General features: G+C 38.3%; 1 protein-coding gene across 4 annotated transcripts in view; it reads left to right on the forward strand.

The window, feature by feature from the left end:
- Window positions 1-13,566, forward strand: part of LAMA2 (laminin subunit alpha 2) — a 383,544-nt gene that overhangs the window by 231,931 nt on the left and 138,047 nt on the right. For all 4 annotated transcript variants that reach the window (XM_049800395.1, XM_049800397.1, XM_049800396.1 and 1 more), the window contains exons 19-20: window positions 4,653-4,864; window positions 9,473-9,579. In XM_049800395.1, coding sequence (XP_049656352.1) covers window positions 4,653-4,864; window positions 9,473-9,579 — 319 coding nt within the window. The remainder of the gene's footprint in view (window positions 1-4,652; window positions 4,865-9,472; window positions 9,580-13,566) is intronic.

A 13,566-nucleotide genomic window follows, 5' to 3' on the forward strand; every position in this document is an offset into this window, starting at 1 on the left:
ATCTGAATAAGTGGCAAGCTGATTTCCTAAGGAAATGAGGCTAGTGTGATCTTTTTGTGCATTTCTGTCTGGCTGCCTGCAAAGACATTTGAACTTGTAGGTCAATTTCAACCAAATTTGACAGAAGGGTAGGAGGTCTCTATAATTGTTCCTGAAGATTTCGTGAAAAGAAGTGGCTGAATAGAGGTTAATAGATCGGGACATGTCATAGCTAAGGGGGAGAACACTGTGTGAACTCACACCTGATTAAACAGCAGAGAATACATGAGAGAGAGAGAACGAGAGAGACAGAGAGAGATTATTAGATGTTCTGCCCATAAGAAAACTTTCACAGGGCAAGGGGAAAGCACTGCTGTAGCCTGAGGGATTACTCCCTGCTGGATAGCAACATCCTGCAGCAAATAATCAGCCCTTAGCCTTGTAATCATGAGATAAAAATCCACTGGAAATTAGGCCATTAATTCCAATGCTTATAGAACTATTTACTTTTAATTGTAACAAGTTGCTTGGAAATGCCTGCAGCTGTCAATAATAATGAACAGGAGAAAGTGTGTTGCCTTTTGCTATTAATAATGATTTTATAATTCTAGAAGAGTTTACATGAAATTCTCTTTCATTTTAGCAACTGCAAAGTGACGAGTGTTCTGAGCCACGTGATTTATTAACTGAACAGTCCTAAATTATCATGAAGTACCACATATCAGGAAGTGAGCATATGCAGTACAGTACTTGGCCTCCAAAATCATCCTCTACCCCCTAGGGAGACAAGATCTTTTATTTATTTATATATACATTTTTAAACCTGAGTTGTAAACTGTCAAAAAAAAAAAAATTGCTAATTGTCTCACTTGAACTCTTCAGGAAAATGTTGCCAAAATGGCTCAATGTTCTGAGGGGTCCAGCTCATAACACCATCAAAATAATTGCAGATATAAGCTGCGTTGGAAGCTACCACATATCTATAATTGTAGAGAAAGCCCAGCTTCCCCATTTATTCCTTTTCCCTAGCAAATTAGGTTTATGTTCTTCCTTTGCTCACTGCTTACTTTCCCAAGGTGTATGAGGTAGGGTGGACACTGTCCTAACTCCATAGAAAGGAATGTCAAAAAGCTGTCCTTTGAGCCCAGCATGTTTACTGGATGATGATATGCGTTTTCCAGCTACACAGTCTTGATATAGACAAGAGCATGCAGGTTTAGGGAAAAGAAGCAAAATGGGTGAGAGTCTAGCTTCTCCTGTAGCATTCCTTCATTTATGAATATGGTTCCAGTGACCTTTTCTCCCTAGAAGGAGAGATGAGAGGTCAATGTAACTTAAGTGGGAAGAGAAGGATCAGTTGAGTCGTGCCCTTCCTCCCTCCCCAGCCCCCATTCTTCAGGTCTAGCACAGAGTGCCACCAGCCACAGTCCCTTTGTGAATCCCTTGGCTTCAATTTGCTGCTCCTTCTAGCTAATATAATTCTTCCACTAGTGCCAGAAGTACAAGTCTGTATTGCAGTGCTGATGGGAAAAGGGTCAAACATTCAGGAGATTTGATACAACAAATGTGTTATGGAGGATTGTTTACAGCTTGCAAAGGTAGGCACTCTGCCATTAGAAAATGCAAGATTTGTAGTTGGTCATACAACAATAACATCTGTGTTGTGCACCTGAATTAAGATTTTTTAACTGGGTGTTCACAGGTCATTTCTCCACAGGGCTTGTGCCCCATTTTGTACACAGGTTGAATGCACATAAGTTTCAAAGCAACTGTAAAAATAGTATTTCCAGACTTTAAAGTGTTCGGATTTGCAGCCTAAATTCACTCTGTCTCAAGGATATTTTTTTTTCCAGTAAATACAAAGAAATGTATAAAATAGGCCTGTGTTTGTGTGCATGTATTTGTATATACACAGCACCATACAGGCTGCTATGAAGAAAATTAACTCCATCCCAGCCAGACACAGTACACATACATACAGATACATTTATATAGTAGCCCACTATTTGGCACCAATTATGCCAAATAAAAAGAAACAGTGTCAGTCACAGACACACCTGCATTTGAGGGTAAAGGTGAGTATAGAGGAAGAAAAAAAAATGTGAAAACAATTGTTCTTCACTGCTTTTACTCCTATTATTGTTTATTTTTTAATCTCAGAGGTATTCTGTTGTACTTAGCAGTCATTTATTTAGATATGTAGTTTATGTAATGCATAAATGTAATTTTCCATGCCACATACATTATTGGGTTTCTTTAATATGAATCTTACCAAACATGTAATGCCTTGAATCTGAGAAGCGTAGCTGAAGTAGCAATGTCCTTAAAGGAATAAAGATGGAATTAGTGAAAGTGGATTTTTTAATCTTCCCCTGCAACTTCAGAAGAAGTGGGAGAAAAAGTGGAAGAATTTACACATGGATACATGCACACTGTTTTCTTCTAAGCTTAACTGGTTTACCCCTACTTTCAGGATCATCTTCAGTCTGGATGCAAGATTATGTATGTGTATAAGGAGACTATAGCTATATGCTGGTAGTTGGTTTTGCTAATTTTAATTAGCAAAGTCTGACCTGATGAGAATAGAAAGAGTTATCAAGGTCTCCTGCTATTAATAGAAGGAAATGGTTAGCAGTGCATTTCACACAAATCCCTGGTGTGCTTTTTCTGTGAACTGCTTGGTAAGTTTCTGTGAATGCTGTCAGATACAGAACTAACCCCTAAATGAAGGTGAAAGAGGAAAATGAGTACGCATTAAGTGAAGTCAAATAGATTAGTAGTACCAAAAGATACAGATTTATGACAAATACGCCAATAATAAGTGAGAAAGATCTCAGCAAAGAGTGGGTGAACTTCAGACATCATCTGTTTTAGGTAAAATAAGATAACTGCATAAATTATCCAGTTATTCTTTGGCTTCAATAAAACATGGCTATTAATTGTTACACGTATTAAGAGACATTCCTGGCCTTTGTAGCTGAGGTATCCTCACTGAAAAAAAGCCAATTTGTTTTGGCAAAAGTAAGCTAAAAATCAGTCATTGTGGTTGCTGAGATATCCTCCATCCAAGGAAAAAATGCCCATTTCTTTGCAGGGAATACAGGGGGGTACAATACATGGCTACATTCATGACAGGCTCTGAAAATAAAATGCCTGAATTATTCTAATGACAAGATTTTGATGTATTGTTGCTATGAGGAGGTAATTGTGAGAGATGGCTATGCTAAAGGAGGAAAGCATAGTGGGATAGATTGTGAAAATTTTACTCATGTTCTTCAGTGCTTACATGCACCCATACCACTGGACTATTTATACATATTATTCATCTATGGTCTGCATTGTGGGTATTTTTAGGGAATGGAATCCTACTTTTGTGTATTACAAAAAACTGTTCAATTAGATCCAACTATAATTTCCTCCCTAGTCTCAATTATCCATTTTTATAATCTTTGCTAATGATATTGAATAATACTTAATAAATGTTTAGATGGCTTTGTTTAGCCAACTTCCTGTTGAAAGTTTCATGACATATTCTGGATGCAAGGAAAAGGATAAACTTGAGCGTAAAGGAACAAGAGTGAAAGCATAGTGGAGCTCTGCATTCCCATATTAGGATGGTACACAAAATCCTTGCTCAACCATACCATCCAGTACTATTACAAAGCAGAGAGGATATATATGTACATTAGAACTGCATTCAAACTGACTTTAAAATAGTAGGAAACATTCATTTATGCAATGTGTTTTATGTACTTTCTATTTTCTTTACACTAATTGAAGTTCATCTGAAATGCACATGAATAACTTCATTAGCTGGAACTGGGCAATTTTTCTTCTTTTTCTTCACTATCTGCAAGTTGCTCTTACTGTGAAGTGTGAGCAAATGTAATAGAAAGGGAAAGAAGACCAGAATATAAATAGGAAATAGGCTGTGAGATGAGTAGAAATTTGCTTTAAATACACACTCATGTTAGGTCAGATTCACTAACCTGTTTTAAATGGTACTCACAGGAAATTGCTGGTGGGCAAGGTGGAAAAGAAGGTGATATTTTTAAACATCTCTGTTAAAATATGAAAGGTATAGTACACACCAGCATAGTTCCTGTGATAGTAAGCAATCGTTTTGTTACCTGCCTGTACACAGAGATTAGCAATCCATTAAATAAACAAATCTGACCATACAGTAGATCAGGGGAAGGCTAAGTCAGGGGAGGATCTTGTTAAGTAAACAAATTTATGTCTGTATTACTTTCTAAACCTGTTTTTCTAAACTATACAAGTTTTTAAGGTAGAGGGAAAAAATCCTCAAGCTTGCTGGTAAATAAGTACAGAACTTCTAGACATGATGTGCTGAAACACAAAGCCTATCTCACATGGATCTGAATTCCTCTAGTGTGCCAATAGACAGATTTCTTACTATGCTTTGTCTCGTCTTCAGTGCCAGTGACAAGATTTTTCTCCCACTGAAATCTAATTACTAGCAGAACTGGCAGGATTTCAGTGGGTACTGTATCTACAGAGTTGTTAAAAAGGAGAAGGAAGGAGAGAGAAAGACTTAGGAAATACTTGAAAGAAGATCAGATCATTTTTGGTGGTTAGTGAGGCAACAAAATTAAAAGTTTCTAGTAAGAGGTTTATTTAAGGGTCCTAACTGGTGATGTTTTTTACCTTAGGTGTGCAGAAGGCTATTTTGGACAACCTCTAATACCAGGGGGATCGTGCCAGCCATGCCAGTGTAATGACAACCTTGACTTCTCCATTCCTGGCAGCTGTGACAGCTTGTCTGGTGCTTGCCTAATATGTAAGCCAGGTACAACAGGCCAATATTGTGAGAGGTGTGCTGATGGATATTTTGGTGATGCTCTTGATGCAAGGAACTGTCAACGTAAGTCATGAACTTTTACTGCTCCTGGCAGTATTGTTCTAACCTATAACCATGTTCCTGAGAGGAAGACTGTGCCTTTGTATGTGTGAGCAGGAGAATGATATGGTGTATTTCCACCTCTAATAATAGTAGTGTTTTACTTGCATCTGCATCTGGAAAGGGAGGCTTCAAAGTAAATAGAAAGAAGAACCTATTAAAAAGCTTCCTGCTGTAGTTGAAGCAGTAATGAAGCAGACATGGAAAAAACCTGGGAGACCAGAGCATTGCATGGATGCAAAGTTATACTAAATGTCAGATCTACAAAAATAAATACAAATAAATGAAAACCATGCACTAAAACCACTATAAGCTATCAAGGGAAATCCCATTAACTACTGAGATTAGCGCTGAAAGGAGGGAGTGATATTTCGGTTACAGTAGTGTCCAACTCTGGCAGCACTCGTGACCTCCTTCCCACCTACATGACCTCAGTAAGAGTTGGGAGCTGCTGCCTCTTAAAGGGCAAGATTCTCCTGCCTCCTGCAAAGCAGAGACTAAAATCTCCTGACAAATTTTCTAAGGTGCTCTGGAGGGAGATACCTGGCACTGCAGCAAGCTACCACTTCTCAGCTAAGTGGTGGCATGTTGTTTAAGTATTGGCCCCAGCTCATACTTCCCTATAGTGATTACAAAAAATTATTGAGAGCAGATGGAAGATTTGGTACGAACAGGAGCTTTTGCTTCTGTAGGAGGCCGTGGCTCTCTGAGCCATTGCTGGCACAATTCAGAATGCAGCTATTAAGCAGAATAAATGCTTTTAACTTAAAAACATTCTTCACATACCCTTCCATGCTATTTTGAAGAATGGAATAGTACAGATTATAAACTGTCCTGAAAGAACAGAGCAGTTTATTTCACTGTCACAAGGATTTAATCCTTTTTGATTCATTGGAATAAACTCAGAGCAACTCCATTGAGTACATAGGTGTTATATTAGGATAAAATTATGCAAGTAAAAGAGCTGGGCCATTGTCTTAACTGCTGTGTGTGTGGGAACACAGGGACCACTTCTGCAGTATGTGTTGCAAGCACAGAAGTCTGAGCCACTGGCATCCATTTCCAGGATTTGCTGTTAGTGGCTTGCAGTTTGACAGTGAGAATACTAAGCTGTGTTGGACCACCTGCATGGTGCTCCTGCATGGCAGCCAGCGAGATGCAGAACATCACCAGGTTTCTGAGCTAAGGCTAATATTAGCTAAGGCTAATAAATTCTGATATATGTAAAGTCACAGATAACCATGAAGACATATACCTGTGTAAATGCTTTCTGTACCTGTTTTATACAATGCTGGATAAAAGTTGGACAATCACATGTATTCTCTGCACGAGTTAACAGTTCGTGATGAATGTTGTCATATAAGTTAGGGTGTTAAGTGGGTAACGTGATTTCAAAAGTAGTGTATTTCAAAAACCATAGCTTCCAGTAGCTTGTCACCATTTCTGAGGCATTGGTAGGACTGTTGCTTTGAACGTTTCTACAGTAGTGGCAGCTGCTTGAGAAAGAGATGTAATATGAGGAGAGTTCAGAAAACATACAATTAAAAAAAAGGTATTAAAAATAAATACATTTTTAATATAGAATTACAAGCTTTGCTTTTTTTGTTAGTATCACTGACAAGGAGAGCCCCCTAACATATTCATAGCCTTGTGCTCACAGTTACCTTGTACTCATCTACTCTCGGACTTTCATGTGGGTTTTCTTTTTTGCATATGATTTTTTATTTCCTTTGCAGACTTCCATGAAGTTGCCCTGCAGCTACAATATCAGAGGGACTGTGCCTTTACTTTGTTGTTTTCAATTTCATTCCTTATTAAAAAGCCAAATCCAAAAGTATTGCAAAGCATGGATTTTGCTTTCAAATTATTGTTTGAAATGTTTCTTGCTCTTTCTCAGTACAGTGCTGTTGTCGTGTGCATTAACCATTTCAATTGGCAGTACAACTTTATATCACTATAGCACCTCTGAATTTCTTGGTGTTTTTTCATAAAATCATAAATCTAACAACAATGAGCAAATGTCCTAGGTTTATTTGATTTGATTCTAGTAGGTTGTTTTTTGGTGTGAAGCAGCACGGTGTGCTGAAGCAAATACCTGAAGGTTGTGCTGATGGTAATAGGGCTAAGCGACATGAGATGAATTAAACCAAATATTCAAGTGTGCCTATGTGTCAGTGCATAGGTACTACTGTTGGAGGAGAATAAGTGTGTAGGTTGATTATAAATACACACTCATAATTACTTATACAAATCTAGAGAGAATGTAGGGTCTTGACTGGTGTCATTTTGGGAGAAAGTAAGACAAATTTCTCTGACAGGCTGCCTTGTATTATAGCAACCATTTGGAGGTTTGGACAGTAGCTAATTTTCCCAGTAGAGGTGAATGAATGGGAAGGCTTTAGATGAGAAAAATGCAATTTATCAGATTGAGTAACAGTTTATTAGATGAATAGCCCTGACGATATGTTTCTTCTGTATGTACATACTGCCAGAGCCAAGAAAAATAATCAAAGTCTTGAATTCCAAATTCTGCCTTACCACTACATTGCACTCCGTCATCTGTGGCTGAGTTAAGAATACATGGTATGCTGTTTGTGGTAATATATAATATAAATAGGACAAACTCATCTGTTTATAAAATCAGTGTAAATTTTCTTTTTTATTCTTGTGGTGTCATATGCCTGATAACAAAACAATTCAAATAAGACTGACTGGTTTTTGCGGTACAAAAAGGTTGGTGAAATACTGTTAATTTGAGTTGAGAACTGTGGTTTGTTAAGTCTGAGCTTTTGCATCATCTTTCACTGCTGACCATTTTAATGAGAAAGATACTCAAAACATATATATGTGGTATTCATCACTGTGTACAGTTTGGAGTGTTGGTGGTTTTACAACATTAATATTATGGTACAAAAGATGGCTGTATACAGGAAGAAAGAGGTAAATTATGGATTCAATTAGTGTTGAAAAATGAGATTAAAAGGAAAAGAGAAGCGATATTAATTACAGCAGAAGTGTTTTTAAATGTTTATATTTTTAAAATATATTGCAAAACAGAAAGAGATCAAAACCTCTGAAGGTGTTACCAGACTGATACAAGAGCCCAACATTTTTTTGTTACTGATTCCAGAATATGAGACTTCTTTGCAGACATTTGAGAAGTAATGCCATGAACAGACTGGCAAGGCATAAAGTCAGTTTCATTTGAAAGAAGGAACTTTTGCAGAATACCTCAAGTCTTTTTGGTTTTCTCTCCACATCCTTCCAATTTGCAACTGACAATTGTAAATTAGCAAGTCCAATAAAGTAATGAGGAAGCTCCCATTGTAATAGTTTAAATATAGAAAAAATATAACTGCTTTATCTCAAATAGCACCTTGTGACATGCAAGTATGTGACCAACATGTGTTCACTGCTGGGACTCTTAAGTGTTTCTTAAAATGAAGCTGTCAGGTTGAGAAAAAAAACATCACATGTAATCAAGGCACTGCAGGAAGGCAAAACATGGATTGGAGCCCTGGTTTACAGAGTAGATTCATAATCAGTACAGAGAGGTGGATTCATTCCCCTCTGGGGAAAAAAAAAGGGATGTGCAGGAACCAGCTCCTGCTGATGGAACTGGTGACTGAATGGTTATAGTCCCTGTGACACCAATCACATCCCTCTTCTCTACTGTGAGTGCTAAAGGGATTTTTTTCCTCATCTCTGCATGCCAAAAAACCTGTAGTTGAAGAACATAAAGGGTGATAGAAAGCATCCCCAAAATTTCTCTTCTCCTAAAAAATAAGAATTTAGAAGCCAGAAGCATTGTTACTTTCCTCAAGAAACAGCAGCTCCTTTTCATTGCCAGTTTAAATCCTTAAAAGAACGTTATGATGAGTTAGGCTGGTCAGTTGGGTTACGTTTCCTCTGGGAACTGTGATGCTGTTGCTGAGACAGGGGCTCCAGGGAGTCACGGTAGCAGATAATCCTTGGTCTCTTTTTTCAGCTCTATTCCAGGGTGCTGCCTGTGAGGAGGAGCTCTTGGGGGGCTGAAGAGGTTACTGTCCCTGTCCATTACTCCAGCGAGGCCCCTGGAGGTAGCCTTTTTCTGGGTCCTCAGCCTGCCCACATTTCCTGCCTTCTACATCAACATGAACTGGTCTCTGGGGCAGCAGGACCAGTACGTGGAGCAGTAACACTCCCACCTGCCATAGCTACATCCCATACACACCCTGTGTAAGCGTCTGTACCCCTTTTTTTTTCCTCTCAGTGCCGCCCTGCCCACTCCCAAGTTTTGGGACACTTAGTCATGTGACCTAAACATCCTGGTTTGATCTGAGAGGAGCATATTAAACAAGTTGTTTATGAACTTGAGGCAAAATTTCTCACTGCAATAATTTGGAGCAAAATTCCACATTAATATGAGTAGGTTAATGTGTGTTGTCACCGTATGGGAGCAGGACACCTTCCTGCTTTACTCAGTCCTACCTTCTTGGATTTCTCAGGGTGGCAAAAGCTGCACTGTAAACATTTGGCTATTAAATTTAGCTTCAGGAAACACATTAACAGCTCCTTCTTCTTCCTCTGCAGCCTGTCACTGTCACATCAATGGCTCTGTCTCAGAGATCTGTGACTCTCAGACAGGCCAGTGTGAGTGTAAAGCCAATGTGATCGGGCGCCGGTGTGACATCTGCAAGGTGAGTGACAAGAAACCGTGTTTCCTTTCAGCTTTCTTCCCTGTTTGCCATAACTAAGAATCGTTTGGGTTTGGATAGTCTTCCTTTTTTGTTCGTGTTTCACTTAAAGAACATACATGGGTTGTTCTTATGTACAGAAAGGTAAAATGGCTGTTTTTTAAATGTTTTTCTAGAACAAAACACAGAACATTGCATTTGCGTGCAATGAATATATTTTAAACCTTACTGTGCATGTAAGTACATTTTTATATATGGCATATACACTTTATATTCTGAATGTTTGACATAAATAAATCAATTAAAAAATATTGCAGCTCTGGGGGATAATCCCTCTATGAAGAAAGTTGCAAAATGTCTGAGAGCATCTGATTTTCAAAAAAAGCAGGATGCTAGTTTACTTCTGCTGTGAATGTTCTGCTTTTACGTTTTTTTCTTAGGGTTTCTTCTTATATTGTCCAAATAATGTATTCTTTTTTGGTGAAAGTGTCTTTTGCCTTGACATTGTTTTGCTGTCTCATAAACCACTGCAAAAAACAGTGTTTCATAAACTTTCAGAGAGTTGTCTGCAGGCTGCTAAGGAATATGTTATAGCTGGCTGCACATTTCTCTATTTCAGCGTGAGGACTTGCGGGTCAGGCCTGTGTCCTCAGAAAACCTCCATGTGTGTGTAACTTAAAGCACATAAATAATTCTGCAGAAATCAGAAGGATCATTTTCACCCTTTAAAACTGCATAATTTCTGAAGTGGTTTGCTCGCGCTCTAATTTCAACAGTTATATAAAGAGTCCGTTCAAAGAAAAATCATTGGTATCAATGGCCCTTGCACAGATTGCATAACATACACAGCAGATATCTCAAGCTTGTTAATACACTATTGGTGGTTGATTGGAATTAATCTTTGTTTACTACTGTGTTTACTACTATCTTTACTCCTGTACTCTTTTATGTGGTGTAGTTTCATTATCTTCACTTTCTAACAGTGTTTACTTTTCATTCTTAAAGCCCAGCTACTTCTGGGCCCCAGAAAAGCTCTTTTGTATACCCTGTGGCTGCAGTGCTTTAGGATCCATGTCACTGCAATGTGATATGTCAGGAAGATGTATCTGCAAATCAGGATTCATGGGCAGACGCTGTGAAGTCAGCAGACAGGTGCCTAAATTGAAAGAAAATGCACGAAGCAGTCAGCAGATCCGAGTCCCCCCTTGGCGATGGGGCATCAGCAGTGGCAGTGGGTGCCCACGGGGTGCTTATCGGCCTGCTGCTCCGGTAATCAGAAACTGTGTGCATTGCATGGGCTGAAATCTCGTATTCGCTTGTGTTTGGAGCTCCCACAGGCTTGGGGTTTTTAATTGTATTTTAAATACCTGTGCTACAATGCACAAAATTATCAAGAAACAGACAGGCTCAGAAGACAAGTAGCCTTTTAGGATACTTCCCCACTCCTAGTGCTTCTCATAGTGCAAATGAAAACATAGGCCAGAAGTCAAATAGCAGAATAAGTCCAAAAGCAGCACCATCAACAGCGGTATGCACAAAATGTATGGGTGGTGTACATATATCATTGGAATCAGTGGGACTGTCATGGCCTTCAGCAGGATAAGACTTCCTCTTCTAACAATTCAAGAACCAAAAGCTTAAGGAGTTTGTGAGAAGGATCAACCCCACAGGCAAAGCGTTAAGATCTAATCTTAAAATATCAAACATAACTGGTGTTAAGAGTTCTCATTAGTGAATATGGCCAGTTATCTGAGCCATTTTTAACCGGGTGAAGTGCCCATTATTTGAATGTAATGCCCAGAATGACAGAAGTGTTCATTGTTTATCACATACCAACAAAGCAACTTATTTCCTAAAATGAAGTAATTATAATGAAACTGCTTCTAACAGAGCAGTGTTTTAGGGATGTTGGGTTTTTTCCCTGCAACTCAAGACCTCCACACTTATGACACCCTGTTTGAAAAATACCTGGCAGTGTTTTTCCTCCTCAGCTAGCCACCAGGACTCATGCCATATATGCTCCTGTGGATTGCCTTGGAGAACATGAGTTTTTACCCATTTAACGTGTATTACATCACTGCGTTGCCCACACAAACAGACATACACTGATACAGGGACACAATAACTTATTCAGAAAATTCATCCTATTTCCTCATTGTCATCCACGATCTTACCTCTTATTCAGTAAATATGGTTCTTGGAATTTCTATGTGTAAACAAGCTTTGCTGGGGGCTTAACTTGGGGGTTCATCTCGGGGGTTTGCATGACTGATCAAAATGTCTTTGTGCAGAGCTCTTCACAAAATACAACTCAGCATGCTAGTGATCTTTTCTTCCTTCACGCAGTGTGGAGTGCTAGTGTATCAGACTTTTTTCTGGCTTTCACCCTTATAAACAGAATTTATTAGATCCTATCAAACTTTCTACTGAGAACTGAGATGCATGCTGCGCAATGCTTACTTCACTGCATTAATCTGAATGTCTGTCCTGAGATTTTTCCATATGCACATTTCTGTGCGTTTCTTCCTGTGGAAAAGAAACCTTTAGAGATAGCTGGTATATTTAATTGAACCTTGGAGTTTAATTATATGAGTTTGAGCATTTCTTTCTTTCTGATACACCATGTTTTGTCATACAGAAGTATGTAGTTGGCAAAACACTTCGATATAGAGTTTGTAAATGAAAATCACGGTAATTCCTTATTATATGTATAATCATAGGATTCTTCAGGCCAAATTCTGACTGTCGATGTAGTCCTGTATTCTGATACCTATCTATGGAAACATGGAACTTCAATATTAACCTCAGAGATCAGGTTTCAGGACTTTTACATGGAAACCTGCTGAAGTCTCTGGGAATTCACCTACACAGGACGTTAGAGGTTCCACTGTGGAACAAATCCATGTAAAATGTAAGTCAGTGCAGCTCCACTGACTTGAAAAATCTGTACTGATGTATACTAGGTAAAAATCTAACACCACATGCTTGGGTCACACAGTAGTACATTGTAAAAGTAAATACTTTCCCCTTTGTTCCATTTATATTCATTAGCACTGATCTTTTTAATATCTCATTTTTAACATTTTGCTTTCCTAGTGAAGTCTTTGATAGATTTTTACTATTAAATGTTCTAATATCAGTTTCAAGTGAAGTTAGTAATACGTTTTGGATTTCAGTATTCTCTGAAAATCATCATACCTGATAAAAGGTAGAAAAGGACTCCCATTTTAAGTCACTCTAGCTTGAGATTGAGTTCAGAATTTGATTATCAAGTATAGTTTGCTCCTAGTTTGGTCCTCCGTTAGCTGGTTCAGTGAAACCCATGGCATCTGTTGGTTAAAAGCTTCATGCAGAACTCCATATTACAGTATACAAATGAGCATGTCTTCCCTTCTTTACAAATATACTTTTTGCTCTCCACTAGTGGAGTTAAGGAGGAAATTTATTACTATGGTTGATAACATCTATTCTGGTTCTGTAGGAACTTTACAGTACTCAGTGCAAAAAAGAAAGTGAAAACAAGAGAAACAGAGGCTCATTGATTACTTCTATCTTAGTCTCAGACCTAACCCAAAGACAGAGTTTTTATCTTAAAAATAGATAATTCCCATTATTTGCTTGTAATGTACACAAATACATTATATCTATGTTCTTCTAAAGTTATTCTTAAATATCATCCAAAAGAAATGCCCTCGAGTTACAGAACACTGTATACAGACATTGCCTCTGGTCAGAGGAGGTGAAATGTAGTTGTTCAGAGACTTTCCAGTTGAATCAATCTCCATTCGTATCTAAGAATTTGAATTCACTCTCTTAACATCAAAGTCTGCCTGACATAATCTTACATCCCAGACATGGGATACGTATATGGCGCTGACATACATTAAATTTCTTGTGGGAATTGTGCTTATGGAAACAACCTCATAGGAAATGAGTTACATTGGAGAACACTAATTATAACATCAGGTAACATTCTGAAATCTTTACTCA

This window comes from Accipiter gentilis, chromosome 5 (assembly GCF_929443795.1).
Source record: "Accipiter gentilis chromosome 5, bAccGen1.1, whole genome shotgun sequence".
NCBI lineage: Eukaryota > Metazoa > Chordata > Aves > Accipitriformes > Accipitridae > Astur > Astur gentilis.